The sequence below is a fragment of the Chroicocephalus ridibundus genome, chromosome 3 (assembly GCF_963924245.1).
Source record: "Chroicocephalus ridibundus chromosome 3, bChrRid1.1, whole genome shotgun sequence".
In the NCBI taxonomy this organism is placed as follows: Eukaryota; Metazoa; Chordata; class Aves; order Charadriiformes; family Laridae; genus Chroicocephalus; species Chroicocephalus ridibundus.
Genome location: NC_086286.1, coordinates 38,618,302 through 38,643,118, shown reverse-complemented (window position 1 = coordinate 38,643,118; position 24,817 = coordinate 38,618,302). Strand labels below are relative to the sequence as shown.

Genomic DNA, 24,817 nt, shown 5'->3' with positions numbered 1-24,817 from the left:
GGTAACTGTTCTATTCTGTTTTTTTGCATGCTTAGGGTATTTTGGTTAGAGAATGGAGTGAGGTAGGAAAGGAGGTTTTCGGAATAGGCCCCAGATGCTAAAAATCAGTTTGTTTGCAAAACTAGTTTATATATTCTGAGTCCTAAACAGACGGGATTAATAGTGTTTCTGGAATATATCATATTATTGGTATGTTCTTGATTCTTAAACTAATGGTTTGTTGAAGTTGCAAATGTTAAATATTAGACATGAGTATGATTTAGCCAGGTAGCTTACTGAATGAACTTGAAAACAAATATGAAGAGTTCACTGAGATTGAAAGGAGTCTAGCTTGGGAATCCATGGATTCTAAAATACATTGATCATGATGGTAACTCTTCCATGCTACGTGTGCAAATTCAGAGCTGTGAAATGAAGAATTCACAGAAATTTATAAAATCTCTCCTTTGACCTTCAACATAATACACTATATTAAACTCTTAGAAAAAAATCTAAAAGAGCTTAAATTTAAATTAGAAGAGATCTGAGTGGTCTGCAGAAACATGGATGCCATTATATGTGTTTACAGCTTGTATTTGAACAAAGCTGGTGGTGGTAGTTTATATACTTACAAAGTTGTATAGCTGCTTTTCCTACAAAAATTACATAAGCAACAGAATTTGAACGTTACTCTGACACTTTCAGCAAAGTGAGGAATCTGAACCGTGACCTCTGAGTTAAGTTTGAAGTCTTCTAACTTCACTGTAGTACATTTAATGCGTTTTTTCCCTCCAAACTCTGTACTTAGCTGACCTAATTTAAAAAGGATTAAAAATGTTCATCCACTGTATAAGCTGTTGGGAAGGGAAGAGTAGGGCTGGGGAGAAGCTATGAAAGCTGAAAACTGTGAAAGACAATGAAAGCAGAAAAGCTCATTCTCATAATAGGATAATTTTCACTCAACTGGAAGGCATGGGTGCAAAAGCTGCCTGCTGGACATGGAGCCAATAGGCACAAAAATTTGTGTTTAGGTTAACAGTGAATACTTCTAACAACTTAATCAATGTTGTGTAGTATTTTGCCCGCAGTCTAAGAGTAAAGACTAGCTGCCTTTAAGTAAGGATGGCAAAATCTGCCTTTCAATGTACTTGGTTTGAGGATGAGATATGGCAAGATATGGCCACTTCCAGTCCATTAAAACGTGCATACTGTGTAAAATATATTATGGTTTAGTGCCCTGATGGGTAGTATACCGTTTCTCCATATTTTCACAATTTATCAATACATATATTGAATTTTTTTAAAATATATGATTTCCTTTAAGTCTTCATTTCTTGAGATGGAGAAACAGGATAAACTCAAACAGTTGAAACAGTGAAAAGAAAGCTCACAGTTCTTTAAAAGTCATGCAATTTGTGTTTCCTGAATGCTTAGTATAGTGTTAATAGCACTCATAAATAAAAATCTGTTGGTTCTTAAGTGCTTGAGTTCTATGAAAAACACAAGATAGACCAAACTAGTCTCAAAGAGCAAAAATCATTCAGGAAAAGACAGGTGTTTCATTCCTTCTGTTTCCTGTTTTGTGATGGCAGTGTTGAAGTTCCTTGTTATTTTCCTAAGTCTTTGGATATTGTTTTATTCTAACAACTTTGTATACTAAAATAGGTTAATATTTCTGTCTACCATATGCATTAAAACAAATTTCATACTCCAACATGGTTCCCAAAAGTAAGTCTTATACTGTTCATAAATACCTAATAATTGTCAATAACATCCTCAAAAAGCATGATCTGGTACTACAAAGTATAGAATCATAGGGTTGGAAGGGACCTCTGGAGATCATCTAGTCCAATCCCCCTGCCAGAGCAGGGTCACCTACAGCAGGTTGCACAGGAACGCGTCCAGGCGGGTTGTGAATGTCTCCAGAGTTGGAGACTCCACCACCTCTCTGGGCAGCCTGTTCCAGGGCTCTGCCACCCTCAAAGGAAAGAAGTTCCTCCTCATGTTTAGGTGGAACTTCCTATGCTCAAGTTTGTGCCCTTTACCTCTTGTCCTGTCCCCGGGCACCACTGAGAAGAGCCTGGCCCCATCCTCCTGACACCCACCCTTTAAGTATTTATAAGTGTTGATAAGATCCCCCCTCAGCTGTCTTTTTTCCAGACTGAAGAGACCCAAATCCCTCAGCCTTTCTTCATAAGAGAGGTGTTCCAGTCCCCTAATCATCTTGGTAGCCCTTTGCTGTACCCTCTCCAGCAGTTCCCTGTCCTTCTTGATCCGGGGAGCCCAGAACTGGACACAGTACTCCAGGTGCAGCCTCACCAAGGCAGAGTAGATGGGGAGGATGACCTCCCTTGACCTGCTGGCCACACTCTTCTTGATGCACCCCAGGATGCCATTGGCCTTCTTGGCCCCAAGGGCACATTGCTGGCTCATGGGCATCCTGTTGTCCACCAGGACTCCCAGGTCTCTTTCAGCTGAGCTGCTCTCCAGCAGGTCAGCCCCCAACCTGTACTGGTGCATGGGGTTATTCCTCCCCAGGTGCAGCACCCTACACTTGCCCGTATTGAATTTCATAAGGTTCCTCTCTGCCCAAATCTCCAACCTGTCTAGGTCTCTCTGTATGGCCAACAGCCTTCTCGTGTGTCAGCCACCCCCCTCACGCCCCCCATACACCGTAGGAAGTAATGTTTTCGATGAATAGACACGTTAAATGGTTTCCAGAGGTCTTTCACACATAGTCTATCTTACATTTCCTTTTGGTATTCAGAGTCTTTTATGCTTTAAATTTCGTCAGAAGTGGTCTTATTCACACAGAGAATGATTTGATCTACTGAGTCACATGCTTTGATTTGCAGCTTGGTACTGTCAATCAACTGAGCTTTGGAGAAAGCTCTGTTTGGTTTCTAAAGTTAAAAAATCTGCATGAAGTTTTGATGAAATACTTCTGGAGGAAAGTGGGCAAAATAAGTATTCACAGTAGGTTTTAAACTGCATATGCTGGAAAGCTGATTTCATAGTGAACAAAAAAAATGCAGTATTTTTTTCGTGTTTCAATATTTTAAAAATTTTATGCAGCTTAATACTGCTTGTGATGGGCGTACATCACTTCAAAACAAAGTCTGTCTTGAATTGTTGTAGAAGTACCAAGAATATTCATTAATCAGAAGCAAAATTAATTAAAAATTATTCCCTTCACTATTGCATTCTATATGCCTTTTTGTGAACTTAGTTAAAATACTGAAGTAATCTCAAATGTTTTTTTTTTTTTCTTACCTTCAGAACCAACATACATCACAATAGGTCCACCCACCTGTGAGATTTTGGTGAACTGCACTTTGACTGAAAAAGACTGTATCTACAGCTTCAAACTGGACCAAAATGGTTGCCGCATTTGTCAGTGCAAAACTAGTGAGTATGCGAAAATACAGTGGCTCGTACCTTTTATATCCAGCTGTATGTGAAAATGCTAGTATGCTGGTTTTTCCATTCATAATGTTGATTATATGTTGTGTTCATATGCATGTGCTTTATAGTTGTTCATCTTTAAAGAATAGGTTCCTGATTTCTCACACTGCTTGTTTGCTTGCTTAAAATGTGTTTGGGGGCAAACATAAAATGTCTGACTTCAGGTAAAAATTAACAGCTAGGTAGAAGAGGTAGTAATTTGGGACTTAATGTTTATTCAGACTTTGAGAAGTCTGATAAGTCTTCCACATTTCATTTTCCTCTGTGTATGTAAAGAGTTTGAGAGAATCTGAACTTCAAAAACTCCTATTGCTAGACATCCTATTTTAAATTTAGCTTTTTTTCCCCTCAAAACTTAGGGTTTGAGGATAAATGTTTGAAAATTCTATGCCGTGGGGGGAGGGGAGGGGGCATGGGGTGTGTTTGTATATATACAAACATATCCATATATAACTCTATTTCTGTAACATATTCTTACATTTATATTAGATATATAAAAAATACTTTAATTAGGATTTATGCAGGCTTTAACATCTATTTCTTCCCCAAGGAAAATCACTGTGCCTTGCAAGAACTTTGTGTGTACCAGTGAAGCAGCAAAAATGTATTTTCTGTGTGTTTCCTTAAGAATTCAATGTTTACAGATGAAATATAAAGCAAGGTCAGGTTGGTTGTTGGAATTGCCCAATAAAAGACACCTGTGGAGTACTAATCTCAGCTGCAGGATGCACCACTCTGGCCAACAGCCCAGCCTAGGAGTGGGTTTAAACTCTCATTGTAATTTTATTGTAGTTCTGCAGCTTCGTTGTAGCCTCTGAGGCTTTTACAACTAAAGTATTACTCTGTTCCTCTTCTTTTGATTTCAGTCCGCCCGTTCTCAGCCACTTTCTAAACCCATATTGCTACAAACTAAAGAGTTTTAGGATTGGATTGGTATTCTGCTTAAGGAGTAAGAGGGTTTGTCCTGACCTTTTAAACGTTGTTTGTTTTTTTTTTTCTGGGGAACTGTGGTTTTTTTATTTCCATAAGGTAAAGGACAGGACATCTTAATAATAAGTAAATATTTGGCAAACAGTAATATCATTATGGTAATACAGAAATAATACCTTTGATTACAAATTGTATTAGTGGCAAGGACAACTTTCTGTAGATTGCATCCAAGCTGTCGCATACGTGCCTTGCTTAGTTCTTCCAAAGAACAAAATTAGAAATGTTAAGTTCTGCTTTTAACCTTGTAATTTGATTTTCCTTCTTTTTTTTTATTGTTGTTAAATTGATTGGGGAGTTTGACACAAACAAGAAGATGGATGGACTCGGCAAATTTCATCATCTCTGCCTATGCATGCAGTCCTTTCCTCCAGTTTGGTGCACAGGAGACTCAGCACTCCAAAGGATCATTTCTTTTGTCCTAAGTTACCAGATTGCACGCATACACATACCACATCCCAGGAAATCTCTGTTCTTGCTTGGAGTGTTTCTGATTAAATAGTGCTTAAGAACCTATCTATTCAAGGGAATTTTTCACTTGCCAGATTTGCTTAAAATTATTTTCATTTTGCAGTAGCAAACTGTCTGGAGCAAACTTAATAGTATCATTTATCTGTCATCTTTTTTTCAGTTAAATAACTTGAATTGTAGATTGCTTAAAATCTCCTCAGTCATTCAGAAAGGGGGGAGCCTTTATTTTCTAAAGAAGTGAAGAAAAATAACGGCTTGGAAGTCTTCATCACTTGGTGGTTATCAGTCAAAATGACAGAAATAGAATTTTTCTGTCAAGTAATCTCTCTTGCTTGCAAGGCTCTGGACAACTGAGTGTGTGAGCACCGAAAAAAAAGGAGTTTTAGGTAAAATATGCTGAAAACATACTGTGCTAGTTCTGTGTTTTGAGATCCTATGTACTGTCACGTGCAAGACCGACTTAGTTGCATCTTGGCTGTCTAAGAACATGAAAATGTCTATTATCTTTAGGCCATGTAGACTCGTGGATTTTTGGGAACATCACTATCTTTATAGTGCAGCCACTTGTTTCTTGCTGGTCTAAGCTGCTTGACTGAGTCAGATTTAAAGTGCCTCAGTGAAGGAGGCCCACAGACCCCCCATTACCATTTGAAGTCATCGTATCCTAAGTCTACTAATCTCTTTCTCATAAAGTTTCCTTTCTTGCTAATTTATCTAATCTCTCTGCTGAAGATTAATTATACTTCAGTCTGTTTCAGCCAAGGACATAGAGTAAAGCTGTAAATTGTTCCTCATTATTACCTTCATTTACATTCCTGTAGCCAGAAGTCACTACAGTAGGTTTATTAGAAATAATTTTCTAAGCATGATATCATTAAACTTGTTTGGGGCTTTATTGTAATTTAGTTTCAAGCTAACTACAGAATGAGAAGGAAGAAAGAAGCAATTCATAACATTTTTAGAATATGATTTTAATAGCAGTAAGTTTACTTTGTCCTGTATCCTTCTTCCTGTTTTTGCAGTGAACGCAAAAACATGCTGTAACAACATGCAGTGAAAACATACATGCTGTAAAGTAAAATAAAATTAAAAAAGCAGAGGCAGACCACAGTTGTAAGAGAAGAGAGGAAAAAACCTGCCACTGAGCAAAGGGTGAGCACAGATAGATATGGGAAAAAGGTTCCAGTGAGTAGAGATGGAACCACAAATGATGAGGGAGAAAGAAGGATTATATGGACCGGGAGCATATAGAAACTGAAATAGTACTACAAAAGGATAAAAGCAAAAAAGTATAATCCAGGATATAGGAAGAACTGCTGCAAAATACCAACAAAACTGAAAACAGTAGGAAAATCATTAAATGCATTAACGGATTAACGGCAGGGGGTGGGGTGTGGGGGGAAGTAAGATGATATAAGATGATACAAGAACAAGAAACAAATAGCAAAAAGTAAATAAGCAAAAAATGGTTACTCGTAGGGTGCAGCAATTCCTATTGTGTTTTGAATGTCGAGGCCTTTGCTTTTGTAGGGAGAACTTGGGGGAATGAAACAAGACCAGTGATCGGCTCTTTGTGAGGCAGGACTCCTGTTGCTCCAAAGGCGACTAACGGGCACACTGAAATAATGCCTGTGGTGATTGCAGTAATACAGGACTTAAAATCTGGTTGCTGCTGCTGGACACTAAATCATTCTTTGGTGAGAATCTGCAGTGAGGGCCTGTATTTGATTCTATTTATCTAGCCTTGTCTATTCCCTGTATTATATCCATGAAAAAGAAAAAGCCTTTAAAAATCTCTCCTGCAACTTAGTCTATAGCTTTTTACCCCAAATGAACTGAATGTGAAGTACTGTTCAGGGTATAACTGTGAGCATGTATGGCTTTAGTATTTTTTAACCTTTCAAATCTTGAGTGACATCAGAGCGTTGCTATCAAATTTAAAAATCATTTGCTTCATTTAGAAGGCTTACCTTTGCAGTTACAAGATGTAACTGTCATGCAATTTCTTTAATTCCAGACTGATTATGGGGAGATGCAGTTGTAGAAGGCTGAGAAGAGTCGTTTTCCCTGTCCATCGTAGTGCATCATCAGCCACTTCGTGTTGTAGTCTCTTTTGCCTGTGAAAGCAAACCATGAAGTCACTATTTGAAAATTAAAAATCTTGGCATATTATGTGTTTGCACAGTTCTCTGGACATAAAACCACCCCTTTCCCTCAAACACACTCTATAGAGATACAGAAATATTTTTGGAAGAGTGTTGATATCTCTTCCTTAAATGAGAAGAAAATGTATTCTACCATGGAGTTAAAAGGAGGTACTGTCATTCACTCTATACTAGGAGACATACGCAGTGTGGACTTCAACATTCTGGCGAGTCAGACCACCTCCCTTTATAGCTGATGAAGTGGAGTGGAATGCCGACATGGAATTTGGGTTTGGCAGAGTGGGACTTGGTTTAGTTGTGTAGGCGTTCAAAGGCAGGATTGGAAGGTTTGGGAAAAGTTAGGTAGATGCATCTATGGGCTGTCTATAAATAGGAGTGGTTAAGGCTCTGAAAAAGCGTATGGAGTGACGATGGGAAAGAAAAACTCTGCAGGAACTACAATGGGAGAATACATCTCAACTGCTTTTTTCTGTGTGTTAACATTCAAGAGTTAGCATTTGGGATGGGTTTTCCTAACTCTTCCTAGGCAAAATTTGAACATTTCATTCCTTTATTCATGTAAATAATTACATGCTCAAGGATGTGTTATTAACACTTCAAAATCCTTCAGTTTTAATTTTGTCCATTTAAACAAACGTGTTTTATGTTTATTTTGATATGAAACTGAGGTGGAACAAACAATCGCACACACTAATAATGCAAAATGTACTCTTCGGACAATGTAAAATTCCTGGAAATAGTAAAGTAAAATATAAATCAGGTAACACTTTTCTATTTTAGTAATAATTATCTCCCATTGTTACCTTGATTTAGCCACAAATTGGATGGGGAAAAGAATTATAAAAACAAAGACAGTCCAGGTAGTCTCCCTTAGTGCAATGAGAGCACATCTTGATTTTTTTTAAATAATTTTGTAGACCTGGCAGAAAAAGGATGTTTTATTATCCTTTTGCAGTGATACAAAAGGGAATAGCTATTATACATTAGACCTCAGTTGGTGAAATACAGCCACAGAAAATTGGGCATGAAACATGTTTCTTAAAAATGTAATGCTACATATTCTAAGTAGAATAGAAATATTAACTCTAAGTACACATGTGGAAGATGGTGGAGGTGCTCCCTGAAGAGGGTGGAATGATCACGAACCGCTCATGCCAAATAAACATTATCTGTCTTTTCACTAGAAGCCTTTGGCAGGGATCTCTGAAGATTACAACAATGTATTGGTTTTAGTAATGTTTACAATATATCTAATGCAATAGAAGCAGATAAGACTTTCACTTGACTTATGAAAAAAAACCAAAACAATGTGCTGCTAGAAGGTTTATGGAAGCTTGATCATTTTTCAGTTATTCCACCTTTGAGATACCACTGCTGCAAATCCATTTTCATGAAGTCGTGTTGTATGTGAATCCTAGAGTTGTTTAGAGCAAGTATCCAAGCGGGTCATTTGCCTCAATGGACTCATGAGATTATTTTTTTTAAACAGGGTTTTCTAGCATCGCAGTGCCCAGTCCCTTCATTTTTATCCAGCTTTTGTGAATCGTGAGTTAATTCTGACAAAAGGAGGGAGGGTTAGTGTGGATCTGTGGAGGCAATATATTCAGAGAATTCCAGTTACTGATAAGTAACCTAGTTTTCTCCTTCATAAATTTGCCTCCCCAGATCCCCACCCCTGAAGATTAACCAGCAGTAGCAATCCACACCGAGAGGACGGCTGAGGAGTGCTTAATTATAAAGGTACTGTGAAACAGTTCTCCTGATATGATCTAGCCTCAGCGTCAAGAAAATAATGATGGTAAAGGTATGTAGCTAGCTTTGTGTAGCCACACTACAAATTTTCCAAAAAAAATGGACACCAGCCTAAGATTAAGTTGAAATACTGACGTAATTCTTGTCAAGTATCTATTGATATTCTCTGGCAGTTATTTTTTTATCTCTTAGTTTTCAATCCTCTAATTCAAAGTATTTCAACAGGCTGTGCATCTCTAGAATGCATTTTCAAAAGTTTCTGATGATTTTTGGTCTTTACAGTACAATTATCAGTGTGTCCATATGGAAAATATTAAATTGGAGAAAAATTAATCACTCAGTTTAAGAGCTTAGAGGTTTTTTTACGTGCCATATATATATGCTAGAAGAAGGAAATTGAGAAGTCTTTTTTTAAAATGACTTAGTTGGAATTACAGCCAAGCTATTAGAAGTTCAAACAGAAGACATTTTTTAGATCTAAGCATGCAATTCATGGAATTGAGTTTTGTTTACTTTTCAGTTTGATTTTCAAGCAATATTTTGTAACATTTCAAATATTCATAGGCTCATGCAAGGTGGGGATGTGAACACTCTGAAATCAGGAATAAATCATGCATCTGATGGTTTGAATTTAGGCCAAAGAGTTGTGATTCCTTTTGAGATACATTGCCTCTGAAATACCGTACCTGAGAAGGACAGATTGCGTTTGTCTGAAGTCAGTGACTGTGGAGTGAATCCTCAGAAATGCAAAGGTTGCTAACATTGCATATACTGGGACAGAATTTTGTTGTTGCCTTGTTTGCAGGGTGAGCCCTGGGCTACAGTAGGTCATGTTGATGTATCAACTACTGCTACATGCTAATTTTCGTACATAGCTTTCATTCCTTTAGCTGCCAATGACTTGGTGTTATAGCAGTCTGAAAGCCTTTTAAAATAAGAGTTGACATTAGTGTTGAGAATCAGATACTTAGTGGAAAAGTTTTAGAACACCAGATGGTTTGTGTGCAGTGTGCTGCGTAGAGCCCCACCATATCTTGGTAATCATCTCTTCTTACGACAAGACTTTCTTCTTCAGAGAGTATTGTCTCATCCCCTATATTCCATTCTCCTTAAGCAGCATTGTGCTCTTCTGAAACTCCAGTATTTGTTTTATTATCATCTTGAGTTTATGAAACTGCTTGTGAGTGGGTGAAGAAAGGCGGGGAAAAGAGGGAGTTTATAGGCAACGGTGACGAGGCTTGAAAACCTTGGTGCTAATATTTGTTTGCTCGTTAATAATTCACAAATGGTTTTTGGAAGACCAGTTCATCGTCAACTGGTCTTTCCCTTTCTACTTGTTTTTTTCCAACAGCATCTTATTAAATTGATCCAAATGAATACACTACTTTGAAATTCCCATATCCAGGTCAGCATATATAATGTGTTAAAATTGTTGCAAACTACCAAATGAAGTATTTGCTAGAACTACAGTGTTTAGAGGGGTCAAAGTCTATAAGCAATAGCTTTTGCCAGTATCGCGAGGTCTAGTGAATACTGTGACTGGAAATGTGGATGTGTTGGTAACTGACTTTCCTGCTGCTTTTGCAGTCATGGGTTGCACATGGGAAAGAAAACTGCATGGTCTTATTGTGTGGGCTGGATTCACTGCTATAAGAATTCAGTGCATGTTTGTCCTCAAGTGAGTATTTGTTCCCAGCAGGAGGCTATTTTAATAATGTCGTTGGTTGAGGACAAAGAGCTTTTCCATGATTATTGTCCTAGCCTTCTGCTGTACTTACTTCAGTTGAAATTATTTCAGAATTTTATGTGGTATTTCAGTTACTGTCCTCACATTAAAAAGCTAAGTATTTGTGGTAAAAATAAAGTTTTATTAGCCCGAGATGTTCAGGAACACATTCAGCTTTTTATAAAGTCATATCACGTCAGTATCATTCTGAGATCAACCAATATCCTGTGCCTGAACTCTCAGCTTGTAGCATAAATTATTCTTTATTCCCTATAGGCTGCACGACTTTATAGGTTTCCAGTATTACATTTCACCTCACTATTATTATTTTAGCCCCCTAAGCCTGCCTGTTATCTTGTGTAGAAGGATTGTTTTCCGTATTGACATTACCTCATTGACATTTCATGTTCCATAAGAACAATTAATGAACATATTTCTAGTACTCTTGTAGAACTCTATTCTTCAGCCAGGTATTTCCTGAGCAGCACAATGAGAGATGTCTTCCCTTTAATTGGTTTCCTATTCATCATTTTGTTTCTGTTTTAGTCTTCTAACTCCTGTCTAACCATTAGTTTAGTTCCCTAGGTGATGTCAGTATAACTAATCAGTCAGAGCACTAAAGATGGCTTATACTATGTGATCAGAAGCTTGATCCCATTCTGTTAGAGATGCAGTGACGTGCAGGTGTGTAATGCACATCCCTCAAACTCTAAAAGGCAGTTTTCCTTCTGTATTACCTTTTAAAAATGTTTCCTATCCTCTCCTTTTAGACTGTCTGATTACCCCAATACACTTTAACGCAGTTATTAGCCCAGTTCAGGCTGGATCTCTCCTCTGCAAATACATTCCATGATTTGGGAGTCAGGTTCCTGATGAAACTTATCTAAGCAGAGGTGGAAGAAGCCCCCAAACAAATAACCTCCTAATATTCCGCTACAATAAATTCCTTCAGTTCATTGCAGTTGACTTTCATGAAGTAGTTCTCTTTAGCGTTTGTCACTTGAAATGCAAAATGTTAGTGGAAAATCTGTTTTTTCTTTCTCTTTTGTAACTAATTTGTGATTATTTCGTTGATGATGATTTTAAAGCTATAGCTAAGGCTATAGAAATATTGAATCTTTAGGCTTGCAGTCTTTTTCTGTTTTGGGTTGTTTTTTTTTAATTTCTTTCTCTGAGCGCTACACTCTGCTTTGTTAAATAGATTGTTCACTCTGTTTTCTGAAAAAAAAAAAAAAACAGTTTAAAACACTGAACCAGGGTTTTCAACAGGCCTGTGCAGCAGACATAAACTGTGCATGTGTACCAGATGGTACTGCAGTTTGAGAGTGCCTGTAATTGTCATGTTTTAATAATGTTTCAGTAAGACAAATTTAGATGGTTAGATGTGAAGTCAGAAAGCAGACCCGAGTTCACTTTCTGCTTTTCATAACACTGTATTTCTTTATAGAGAATGTTTTTCAAAACTATTTAAAGGTTATTTCCACAGCTTGTAATGTCATACTATCAAAAATTAAATTAGGATAACATGTTAATAATTAGTGTACTAGTAGCACATAGTGGATATCATAAAAACACATGATGAGCGCTTGTAGCGGATGAGTCGCTGTTAAAGGGCACTGAGGCACCCATCTGCTGGCCTGACAGGGCGTCATGAGAGGTGTGCTGCCTTCTGGGAGCTAAGGTCCGAGAAGTTGCTGAGAGGGTGCCACAACACAGACTACTATTGATGGCTACTGTCAGGTGGGCACAAATGACACTGCAAGCTGGAACCTGGGCAGAGGGGGTTAAGAGAGCTGGCTGACGTCATTGCAAGGCCGCTCTCCGTATTCTTTGAGAAGTTGTGGAGATCAGTGATATCCCGTATCACTGAAAGCTAATGTCATCCCCATCTACAGGAAGGGCTTAAAGGAGGATCCGGGAAATCATAGGCCCATCAGTCTTACATCAGTCCCCAGGAAAGTTAAGCAATGAATCCTCCTGGGGGCTATCACAAAGCAGTGGATGCTTCAGAAGGGAGAGCCACCCTGCAGGAAGACCTAGATAGGCTGGAAGAGTGGGCTAACAAGAACCTTATGAAGTTCAACAAGGACAAGTGTAAGGTCTTGCACCTGGGAAAATATAATCCAGGAGTGCAGCACAGCTTAGGCTCTACCTGGCTGGGGAGCAGCTCTGTGGGAAGGGACTCAGGGGTGGACAACAAGCTCAATATGAGTGAACAGCATGCTGCTGCAGCAGAGCATCAACAAGGACATCACCAGCAGAGAGAAAGAAGTCATTATCCCACCCTACTCAGTACTTGTCAGGCCATACCTGGAATAATGTGTTCAGTTTTGGTCCCCACTATGCAAAAAAGATGTGGACAGGCTGGAGAGGGTCCGGAGGAGGGTCACCAAGATGATCAAAGGACTGGGAAGCCTGCTATATGAGGAAAGGCTGAGAGAATTGGGTTTGTTCAGGCTTGAGAAAAGAAGGCTTAACGGAGACCTTATCACCATGTTCCAGTATTTAAAGTGTGGCTACAAAGAAGATGGAGACTCCTTTTACAAGGAGTCACGTGGAAAAGAAGAGGGGTAATGGGTACAAGTTATTCCTGGGAAGATTCCAACTGAACACAAGAGAAAAATTTTTCACAATCAGAATTATCAGCCATTGGAATAATCTCCTCAGGGAAGTGGTGGATTCCCCAACACTGGATGCTTTTAAGATTCACCTGGGCAGGGTCCTGGGCCATCTTGTCTAGACTGTGCTTTTGCCAAGAAAGGTTGGACCAGATGATCCTTGAGGTCCCTTCCAGTCTGGGATTCTGTGATTCTCAGACGGCATCATTTTTAGCATCTTATTAGAAAGACTCTCAGCAGAGGTCTGTGGAGATTATTCTGTATTCCTTGTATAGTACTGACATAACACCAGTAATTTCAGATGTGAACAGTGATCTGTATTGACTTCAACACGTTTTCCCTGTATGTTTGACGTAGCCAGAATGTTGATGATATTTTGTATGCTCTTCAGTGTCTGTTCCTGAGAGGCAGTGGTGGCTAGTCAGCCATCCACCCCAAGGCTCTGAAGAGTTATCCTTTTGAGGATAACTCACTATGTAGAGGATTAAGCAAGGAAATTACTGCCTTGAGACTGGATCTTCTGGTTAGTATGTCAGCTGACTTTTTGAGTATTAAGTATATTTACATCATAAGCTACTTGGGATAAGACACTGTCTTTTTGCTTGTATAGCAGAGTCCTAGATACCTTGACCCTTTTAATAAAGGATGTTAATGTCACATGTAACAAACTTGTTTTGCGTCTCTGAAAAAGCAGTTTCACTAACCAAATCAAAGCAGAAGAGAAGAGTAAAAACAATAACCTATTTGGCTGTGGGATTCTGAGGAATCATTATTTTGCCATCTTCTATAACTTCATACTTAAACCTGGGCATTGCACTTTGATAGCTCTCCTTAACGCATAATCTGGAAACAAATAATCATGGAATCACGGAATTTCAGAGTTGGAAGGGACCTCTAGAGATCATCTAGTCCAACTCCCCTGCTAGAGCAGGATTGCCTAGAGCACACTACTCAGGACTGCATCCAGGCGGGTCTTGAAAGTCTCCGGAGAAGGGGACTCCACAGCCTCCCTGGGCAGCCTGTTCCAGTGCTCTGTCACCGTAAAGAAGTTTTTTTCTCATATTTGATCGGAACTTCCTATGTTCCAGCTTGTGCCCATTACCCCTTGTACTGTTACTGGGAACCACTGAAAAGACTCTGGCTCCATCCTCCTTAAACCCACCCTTTAGATACTTGTAAACATTAATAAGATAAAGAAATATGCCAAGTAAAAATAATGTTCTTGTTGTTTCCATTTTTTAGATTTATTCTTATTTTCAACTCTTCCTTTCACTTTTTTTTAAGATGCCTATTCATTTCTTCCATACTCTTGCATTTGTACCTTCTTGTTCCTTGACCTGTGTTCCATGAGCCTGATGTTCATGAACAGACACCGAAACATTTCATCTCTGAGAAAGTACGCTTCAGAAAACGAATGGTTCTAATCGATCCAGCCTGTGCGATTCTGGGATTCACTGATCAGTTCTGAGCATCAGCAGGAGATATCATAACTTGCACCATATCAAAGGTCGTAACTGAACTTAATTCTTTTTGGAGATATTCCAGTGTAGGTGTACTTTTCCATACATTCTTTATGAAGTTCCAGTATAACTTTAAAAGTTAGGACTAACTTATAAAGTCACACGTAATGAAAAGTTCAGTTAATTTTATTATCACTGCATGGTATCAGGGAATAATTGTGTGTAAAAGCTCATAAATTAAATTCTCATTATTGTAACTTGCTTCAAGGAAAGCCTTTTTCTTTGCCAGAAAAGGGTATCATTACCAGAGAAGAGTATCAGAGTTTCCTCTACGTTATAATGTTTTTAAATCAGCATTACTGTCTACGTATTAAAAAGATCTAGTATTCTTGATAGACCAAGCTGAACTCCATCTTACAAAAACATGTAAGACTTCATGAAGGTCTTTGTATATGTGTTTCTCTCCAAGTAAACCAGGAACCTGAGATAAGGGTTACCATTGTTGTGCAAAGGTTAGATCTGACTTGAGAGTAAATGCTTAAATCTTGCGGCATGGCAACACTGCTGACAAAGTTAAGCTCTGGAGTGGTGGTGAAAGAATCTGGCATTTCTTTTTCTATATTCTGTGACAAAAAAACTTGCACCCTTTTGGCTTCAGACACCAAATTTGCTTAAAAGTGGGGAGGTGGGATTCATGAACCTGACAATCTTCATCCTGCTTAAATTGAGAACTGTTTTTTTTGGATAATAAGGCTCTTATGTTGCATTGTGCCTGTATGCCCAAATTCCACCACAGAAGTGGGCAGCGAATTTGCCAGTTTTCTCCAAGGCTTCAGTCTCACTCTGAGGTATTAAGAAACAGGCCTTCTTTACCAAATGAATGTTAACATGGTAGTATAGGTAAGGAAACACTTAGCTTAGCCACATCCAGTTAAGTCTATGTTTTGCAGTCTTAACTGCCACATTATAAAAAATAGAAGAAAAAGCACTTAAGTAAAGCAAAGATTCTTTCTGTGGTCTGCCTTCAACGTATTACCGTGTTAGAGACATGAAGATTCTCTTTGCATCTCAGTCCCACAGAAGTAGCGTTAGGAACAGAATGAGTCAAGGTACTGATCTCCTCTTGGGCAAAACCTCGTCCCTAAGTGTTCATACCCCTAAAGGGAAGTAGTCTTCAGAGCTCAAACGAGGAGGACATCTGGAGGGGAGCACTCTGCAGCTGCCCTCTGTATAACCAGCACTTTGCAGCAGCATGGATGTTTCAACTGGAGATCAGCCATCCTTTAAATACCACTCTAAAAGTTCGCCCTTAGGATAGAATCTGTATTCTATTTCCTTTTTCTATTTCGAGCTCTTTTTTTGGCTATTGTAATAATGTGGTTTGCATGCCTAGTGTAGCAAGAATCATTACTTTCTGTCTCTTCTCACCTCTGCAACCAATAAATGAACTTTGTATCCCAGAGTATGTTAAGAGTGGTCTTCCTGGAAAAACTTCTTTCAAGAAGAACAAAAAGAAGTTCATCGTTCTCAAAATAGTAAATTCCAGTGACAGTGAATATAATGACCATCTGTACTGGAGAAACTGAGATGCCAACAGCCCAGCAGCTCTCTTACGCCACAAGAGGCTGATGAAACATGGTAGCGAACTTCATGAGACAGGTCTTTTAGTCTAGTATCTCTAAGCTTAAACCACATTTTAGGATATTACAGTTGTATTTTTAAAAAGTAGGTCTTAATCACCAAACAGTTGACAACAACAGCATAAAGTTATTAATATGTTTTAGTCTTTCAATCCTGTTTAAAATAAGTAGAGGAGAAATAGAGATGCTTTATATTGAACAGAAACCTATTAAACCCACACAATATGTTGAAAGTATATGTTATTTTAAATGTTTTATTAAAAGGCCAACAGAGTCATGGATGTTGGACTCCTTTGGCTGTGCATCTGTTCACAAAATCATGTTAGTTTAGGATACCAGGTAGTACTCCCCGAGTTCTTGACTGGAACAGAAGACATCCTGTAGTTTCTGCTCAAACGGTTTGGATCATTACTGGGAAATTCTGTTGAATATTTTAAAATTAGGACAGTCTGAAGGTAAGGATTGCCAGTATTAAAAAAGTTACGAAGTAAAAGGGAACAGAAGATTTAGTCTGCTAAAGATGGATTTGTTTGGTATAGACAGCTTTCATGTTGTGATAACCTTCATGTGTCCTTCGCAGGGGAGGAGCTGTGCACCGGCCTCATTTCGGGCTGTTCCTTGGACTGTTCCTTCGGCTTCCAGACTGATGTCCATAACTGTGAGATCTGTCAATGCCGACCACGGCCTAAGAAGTGCAAACCCATTGTATGTGACAAGTACTGTCCCTTTGGATACTTGTACGTATTCTCATTCTGAAAGCATATTTAATACAATCCCTGTATGTATTGAAAATATGTAAAATCCAGGCACGTGTACTTGCGCTTACTTTCTGGCAAAGCAGGGGGAAATTCTGGAAAATAGAAATGTCATTACTTGATGTGAGATTAAAGTATCCTTCAAAACAGATTTTGATCAACAGATTAAGAAACAGCAACTAAAAAAACAGCGGCAGATTATAAGAGCGAAGCAGTGCTTACATTTTTTTGAAGAATATTTGATGATCAAGATGAAAAAGCTACTTACAAGTAACGTCTCTTGCATGTAGCTTTTTGAAATTCTGTCTGCATGTTCCGTTGCAATACCCTTTCATTTTATAGCCCATTTATTTTATTCAGATGATTTTCTAATATTTCAAGAGGTTTTTTAATGTTGATATGACAGTAGACTCGTTTTAGTGAGACATTTCTGATAGTTACTGTAAAGCATTTGTGAAGAACAGTAGTATCTCTTAGCTAAGTTTTTGTAAATGTGTTCAAAACCGGTTTTGTTGCTGGAGTTTTCTTCATAAAGGAAATATTTGCGGTTTTTATTAATTTGTGGAACAAGTGCCAAAAACTAGGCAGAACTTTTGTCACATAGAAGTTTCTCAGTAATCAGTCTGGTGGCTTATATATATATTTTACCGGTACATTTTCACAGAATCACAGAATGGTTCAGGTCGGAAGGGACCTTAAAGATCATGTAGTTCCAACCCCCCTGCCCTGGGCAGGGACACCTCCCACTAGACCAGGCTGCTCAAAGCCCCATCCAGCCTGGCCTTGAACACTTCCAGGGATGTGGCATCCACAGCTTCTCTGGGCAATCTGTTCTAGTGTCTCACCACCCTCACAGTAAAGAATTTCTTCCTTAATATCTAATCTAAATCTCCCCTCTTTCAGTTTAAAACTGTTCCCCCTCATCCTATTGCTACACTCCCTGATAAAAATTCCGTCTTTCCTGTAGGCCCCCTTTAGGTACAGGAAGGCTGCTATAAGGTCTCCCCGGAGCCTTCTCTTCTCCAGGCTGAACAACCCCAACTCTGTCAGCATGTCTTCATAGGAGAGGTGCTCCAGCCCTCTCATTGTTTTCATGGCTGATGGGACCATTCTGTGTTACTGCCTGCTTTTCCTGACAGTTTAATTTCTATCTCATGACAGCTGATCTTCCGATAATGTTCATATGTAATTTGTTTTCTTAGGACTTGTAATGAAGTTTACTAATGTTGCAACTCTTAGTGTTTGATACTAGTACTCCTTTAATTTCTGGTTCATTTCAGAGTTCTGTTTGACACTTGTTCATAAAATGCTGCAGGCTTTTTTAACAGTAATCTATAGTGTAGTGTGGCCTTCTCTTAATACGCAGTTTTAATAAAATTTGGACTCGTCAAAATATGGTAGAACTTGAATGACCAGAGAGCTACCAGAAATTTTAGAAAAACAGAAATCAAGCTGTAACATAGTGACATTCTCACAGCTTTAATCAGCTCTGCTCATAGATGGTACCAGTGAACAATTTATATTCTCAAAAAAAAAAAGAGAGAGAGAGAAAAAGAGAGAATAAGGAAGGCCTTACACCTTCCTTTAATCTTCATACTGCTCTTAGCCACAGAGTGGTGTTCCTCTTAAGTGAATACAGTGTTCTGGTTGACCTCCCTCTTACTGCCCATTCCACTCTTGTATTATGCATGATGCTAAACAGGAGGTGGCATTGCATCAAACAAAAAGCAGAGCCGTATCGCAGGGAACACTAATGGCACAAATATGCCGCAAAACACAGCCACCGGGGGTGGAAGAAAAAAGAAGGAACATTTGAAGAATATGTTTGCCTTGAAACATTGAGTCCCTTTTTTTTTTTTTTTTGTCTTAGAAAGGATGCTTGACTTGTATCCTTGAAGCATCCCTACTTTAATTTGATAATACCTACATAATAGCAGTCCAGCGAAACAAAGTATAGTAGTACCATTTAATATAGTCTTGCTTCTGTTACTTGAGATAGAGAATTAAGCTTGCCTCTGGTTAAATAATAGCAGTTTTTGCAGGAAACAGCACTCATGAGAGAGTGATAGGATTGAAATAGGAAAAAATGAGGGAAAGATAACAAAGATTAAATCAAACTTCACTTCTGTCCCCCCAAATCAAAGTTTAGCAGATGAGAGAGGAAAAGTAAGAATTTTAAATTAAAAGGTTAATAACGTTATCTTCAGGCATGTTGACTTCAAGAGTGGCTGGGTTTTGCAAGTGAGAGAAGGTAGAGAGAGGAGGGAAGTTACAGAAAAGGGATGTCAGTTTTGTCATCCCCAGAACTTTTGCCCAGTGGCTTCAAAGGCAAGGATGATTGAAAATGGGTAGCAGAACGAAAAGAGCATGAAAGACTGAGCAGAAATAATGCCTGGTTAGATGTCTCAGTTTATAGATAGGATAAAGCTGCTTACATTAAGGATCAAAGGAGTGAAGTCAATTAAAACAAGTACAAACTGCGCAGAATTGTTTAGAAAGCATCCGGGGAGAGTGAAGTTTGAGCTGTGCCATTGAGCAGGCACAAAATCCAAGATAAAGTCTCTTAAAGCTGGGAGCCAGAGAGGCAGGTGGTGTTGAGGTGTCTGAAACTGTGAGAACTCTGCGATGGAATCAGTAGGAAGGGTGGCCGGGATGAGACAACAGCAATGAAGGAATACAGCTTACAGCTGTATTCAGGCATTTACTGGAAATGGCCATGTAGTCCTCATATGGTGTACCCATTTCTCAAGGGGCACTGAAATCATTTGCGCTAGCTTAAATTTGATTTTGAACTTTGGCAGAGAAGGGAGAAAAATTCAGAATAATGGCCTTCAGAATATATTTCATTGCTATTTGTGATGAAGATGAAAGCATCTTTTTTGTTTGCGATACATAACACATCCTCAGTGGCAAGTACAGGATGTGAGCTTGGCAATCTCCAGACCATATATCCAAACAGTTTCTTTTATTTCTGTTTTATATTTGTATTTTAAAAACCAATTTCCATTAACAGTACTTAGTTACTGGTTATTTTTTCAAATTGGTTTATAAACTCAGGAGATTAATCTTATGTGGTATTTAAAGGATACACTAAGGCTGTTAGATCTTGGGGTTTATACCTTTTTCCATATTGTAGCTCTTAATTTATTGTCTGTAGCAGGGTTGATAACTTAAAGCTATCAGGACAGAATCTGAGAAGACTTTTTTCATCCTCATGCTCTCCTTGAGCATGTGCATGCGTATGCATAACAGCAGAGACAGTTGGTATGAACTAAAAACATTTTTACTTGTTTATTCGGTGTGATTGAATATCATTCAGCTTGGAACAGGAAAATTTTTTATTATTATTTTAATATTACGAGTGCATAAATAAATTATTATTTTCAAGGCCATTTGCTTTAGCCTATTCAAAAGTTATAATATGAGAAAACCATTAAATAAGGTCTATTTAATGTCTTTTGTCATAGCTTTTTTGGACCTATACAGAAATAGCTTGAATATATTCACGAACCAAGATCTAGGTGTTTATTTCCATTCCAACTAAGTCTATCCTTTAACTTTTCTGTGGTGTCTAAAGCAGTCACATTTGTTTCTCCTTTTGGTTTCTTCCAGTTTACTACTACTGGTTTTCTTCACTGGCAGTCCCAATGTAGATGTCACCCTGAAGTGTTAAAAATGTTTTTCTACTGCTGATAAGGACTGTTCTGAAGTATATTTACCGAAGTTATTTACTAGTAATGTGCTTTGTGTAAATGTGTTAAATTTACTGTTACATTCTTTTAGTTTATTGTGCAATACCTTTCCAACAACGTAGATTTAGGAAGAAATAGTCTCTTTCACGTAGAGAGCAGGTTTGTCTGGTTATATTAAACTGTAATTTTTGTTCAGAGGAAAGCGGACAGAATTTTTACAACTTTAAATGGAACATAGTAGAGATCTTAACCTGTGGTGAACTGAATATATTTTTACCTTCAAAATTCTGACTCTTCAGGGAAAAAAAGCAAATAGTCTTTTAAGATAAGTTAAGACAGTAAATTTCCTTTCCTGGGCCTGTGATCCCAGTTTGTGTGACTGGCAGTAATGTTCTTGATGTAAGTCTACCTCACTAGCGACCAGATCATGTATAACTGCTAAAAAGAATAGTATTTTCTTTGGTCCTGTTTCCTTCCTTAGCTTTCAGTAAAGATGCACCACTTCTGCTCACATATATTTTTGGTCTGCAACTTCTGATTTTTACTTTCTTTTCTTAAGCAAAGGTTTCTCTTTACTGTTGTCTTCTATGCTACTTTGGTATTGTTAGTTTTGCGGTGAAGTTGGTTGTTCCATGTGAACTGAACTAATTAATGAATTAATCAACTTTGATTAATTCAGAAACTTTTTACTTTGTTTGAGAGGTCTGACTTTCATGGTGTGCGTGTCTCATGAGCTGTGACTTAACTGGTTTTCTAGAGAAAGTTTTACCTCAGATTGCAGTAAATTTGACCTGTGATGTTAAGGGTTATACTCTGAGACACCAGTATAAATCATCAAGAATACCTTTTTGAACAATAAAAAAAGAAAATCTGGCCTTCTCTTTTTGCTGTTTAGGTGAGATGTGCCTGCACTACTTTGAAAGGCCTTAACGGAGAAATCTAAAAATGAGAAAGATAAGAACCGAAGAATGGAGCCTAATATACTTTTCACCTTAATAAACTGATTTTCTGTGTTTGAGTGCAATCCCCTTGACCTATAGAGTCCCTTAGTTTGTGTGATCTGTGAGTATCGTGCTGCTGGTACCTGTGCCTAAGCACTTAAGGTGATTACTGTTAATGAATTTGTGGTATGCGTCAATAGTAATCAAGCTGATTGTATGGGAAAGTCTAAAGGTGTCTTTGCCATCTTCTGCAATGTGGACATACCTGAAGCTTGCATTAATGCTGTCTGTCTACCCAGAAACGGTTCAGTCTCCTGAATGAAAATCGAAGAGGAGCGAAGAGAAAAAAGATAGATGGGCCTCGCTTTATATAAAGAAATCAATCAAATCATTCATTTTGCTGGAATGCTTTCCTGTGATAAAGAACTGACGTCTTGGTTTCTGGGAAGGATAGAAAAGGCCTATGAGTATTGTCCGTGAGCTGCAAGAGCACTTTGAACGCAGAGATGCCTAGCCCTAGGTGCAAGCATTTTTCGGTGTCGATCATGTGTCAAGGATAATCTGTTAAAGGATACAAAATTGAGGCACCACTCCAAGTGATTTTCTAAACTCGTGGAGAAAGCAGCCAGTGTCTAAGAAATTGTGTGGTATTGTCACACAAGAGTAGGAAAAATCTAGAAAAATAGTAAGGCCTATAATGATGAAGGGGAGAATAGTAAGACAGGCTTTATTTCCTAGATTTACTAGGCTTACTTTGTACACCTGAGGAAGACTAAAATTACCAAATAGTAGGCTTCAAAATGGAAACTCGGATGTTCAGAAATGGAAAGTATCTGGAATTTAGTGAAAAGGAAGAAAAATGGTAAACGAGCTAAAGTTAAAAGCATAAATATTGAATCTTGCAATTTGCAACTGTTCATTTGAAGTCCTAGACATGCTAAAACGACATTGACTCACAGAGTATCAGTTGTGGACCATTTAGTGACTTGCCCAGGCACTCCCCAGTCCAGGGCGTGCTGTCTGCCCCATCGTACCGTATCCCCTTCGGAGGAGTTGTGGGAGGTCGGTGAAAACATCCCACAGGTCAGGACTGCTCCACGGTGTGGCTAGCGCTGAACCACATAGCTCGGCTTCAAATAGAAAGCATTATAAAGAAGATAATGTTCAGCCTTTCACAGAATTACGCTACTTGTTGTAAAGAGCAGTAATTTTTAGCCTGTATGTATGACTTATTTACCTACATTGACCCACAGAGGAAAATTACAGATTTCTGTATGTTTTCTGTACTTTGGATAAATTGAAACACACTCTTCTTGTTCCCCTCTTTTTTCTTTTTTTTTTTTTTTTTTTTTTTTTTTAGCTAAAGCGTTCAAAAAACAGGTTTTTTAGAAAAATCTATGTGGACTATGTAGCAAAGGAATTTTTGAAAGGACAGCAAATATTAATGGGCATAGTATGGTAGCTAAGATAAAGATGTTTTAAAATTACCGAGTTGATTTCAAGCTGATGCTAGTGTTTTAGATACCCTGTCTTTGGGATGATCTTTCCCTTGCATTTTTGTACACCTGAAAAAACCTGAACTTTAAACTTTTTTAGGCTAACTGGAAAATAATCTTCGATTTGAATTCTGGTTTTAAATTTAATTATGCACAATGCTAAGATGGTATTTTAAAATGATCTTAAGACAATTGTAATTCTTTTTTTTTAAAAAAACAAAAACAAACCCAAGCCTGGAAATGAGCACCCTAATATTGTCACCGTATACCAAATATATGAATAATTGGACTGACTGAAATGAATAGCATTTAAAGATAACTATGTATGTAACAGTCTGTAGTATAAATGGCTAAAATCATTGTAAGAACTGCTTTAAGATCATTTCGCTTTAAGTCTTACTTCAGTGCTGAATTATGTAGATTTGCAGTTGTATAGTACAGTTGTTCTGTTCTTTACTGCAACCGTGCCAATTTCTTTTCTAAACTAGCAAGCCTTATGTGACTTCCAAGCCTGTTATGACCATCAAAAGCACAGGATCTAATAGAAGACGAATCTCCATTTTAATCTAAAATTTTGGTGACAAATAGGAGACTAGAGAAGCAAGTATACAAAGAAAACTATATTAGAGAGTGAAAAGTTAAAGAGTAATCATCATGTTTGATTTTTCTATTTATTTTTTTAAGACTGTCAAAGGTTAGTAACTGGAAAACCTGAGTTCGTGCATCTTTAAAGAAACCAAAATCTTTTCACAATTGTCTGAAGAAACACCTGCTCAATAGAATTCACTGTTTGAAAGCTCTACACATTAATGGAAAGACGCATTTCTTTTCATATTAAAAGGGTTGTGGCTACAGAGATTAAGGAGGAAAAAAATAGATGGATAGGAGGACAGAAAGTCTTTAATTCTTCATCCTACTGTGTGCAGATTTGTTTTCCTTAGCCTTTTAACTAAACATTAAATAAAGTTTTCTAGAGCTTGAAGTCAGGCTTTTCAGAGATTTACGTAATTTATTTCTTCTTTATCCCTCTAGACGTTCTTCTTTAACTTCCCATGTCTTGTCTTTGTTTGGGGGGAACTAGGTGCTTTTAATGGTGTAGTATTCAATGAGGGATCTGTCAGTTTCCCAACAAATATTTTTTCCCAATGTTAGTGGGTTACCTCATTAGAGTGATAAGTTTATCAGCAGATCCCGAAAATCATTTATTGGGTTTTTTCCTCCTCTTTTTCTTTAACTTCTTCATTACAACTTTTTTTTCCCTCCCTATAAGCTTGGGAAGGCACCAAAAATTACTCTATCTGTATATGAAGGGATATAGTACACTTGTTCCTGAAGTTAGAATTGTATTAGCTGTCATCCTGAAAAAAAGGCAAGCAAATATTCAGTATAGGATTCTCAGAAGCAGCCTGTCAGGTGGTGCTCTACATTCCTGCCTAGCTCCACCTGGAAGCTTTAGAAGCGTTTGTGTTCTCGATTCTCTCTACTCTGTCTGCTGAAAAGTTCTCTGGTTTTCTCTGTTTCAAAACATGTTACAGTGTGTCTACTACTTTTTATATGGTTTATTGGCATTCCGCATGCTAGTTTTCAAGTAAGCTTTGTGTCTGCTTGTTTAACGTTTTTGGAAATCTCTCTGTAGTTTTAATACGCAAGAGAGGAAATCTACTGTACTC

General features: G+C 38.0%; 1 protein-coding gene across 1 annotated transcript in view; it reads left to right on the top strand.

Annotated features, from left to right (window-relative positions):
- The window catches only part of CRIM1 (cysteine rich transmembrane BMP regulator 1), a 194,614-nt gene that overhangs the window by 147,731 nt on the left and 22,066 nt on the right, over positions 1–24,817 (top strand). Inside the window, exons 8-9 of the mRNA XM_063328850.1 lie at positions 3,259–3,387; positions 16,844–17,000. Coding sequence (XP_063184920.1) covers positions 3,259–3,387; positions 16,844–17,000 — 286 coding nt within the window. The remainder of the gene's footprint in view (positions 1–3,258; positions 3,388–16,843; positions 17,001–24,817) is intronic.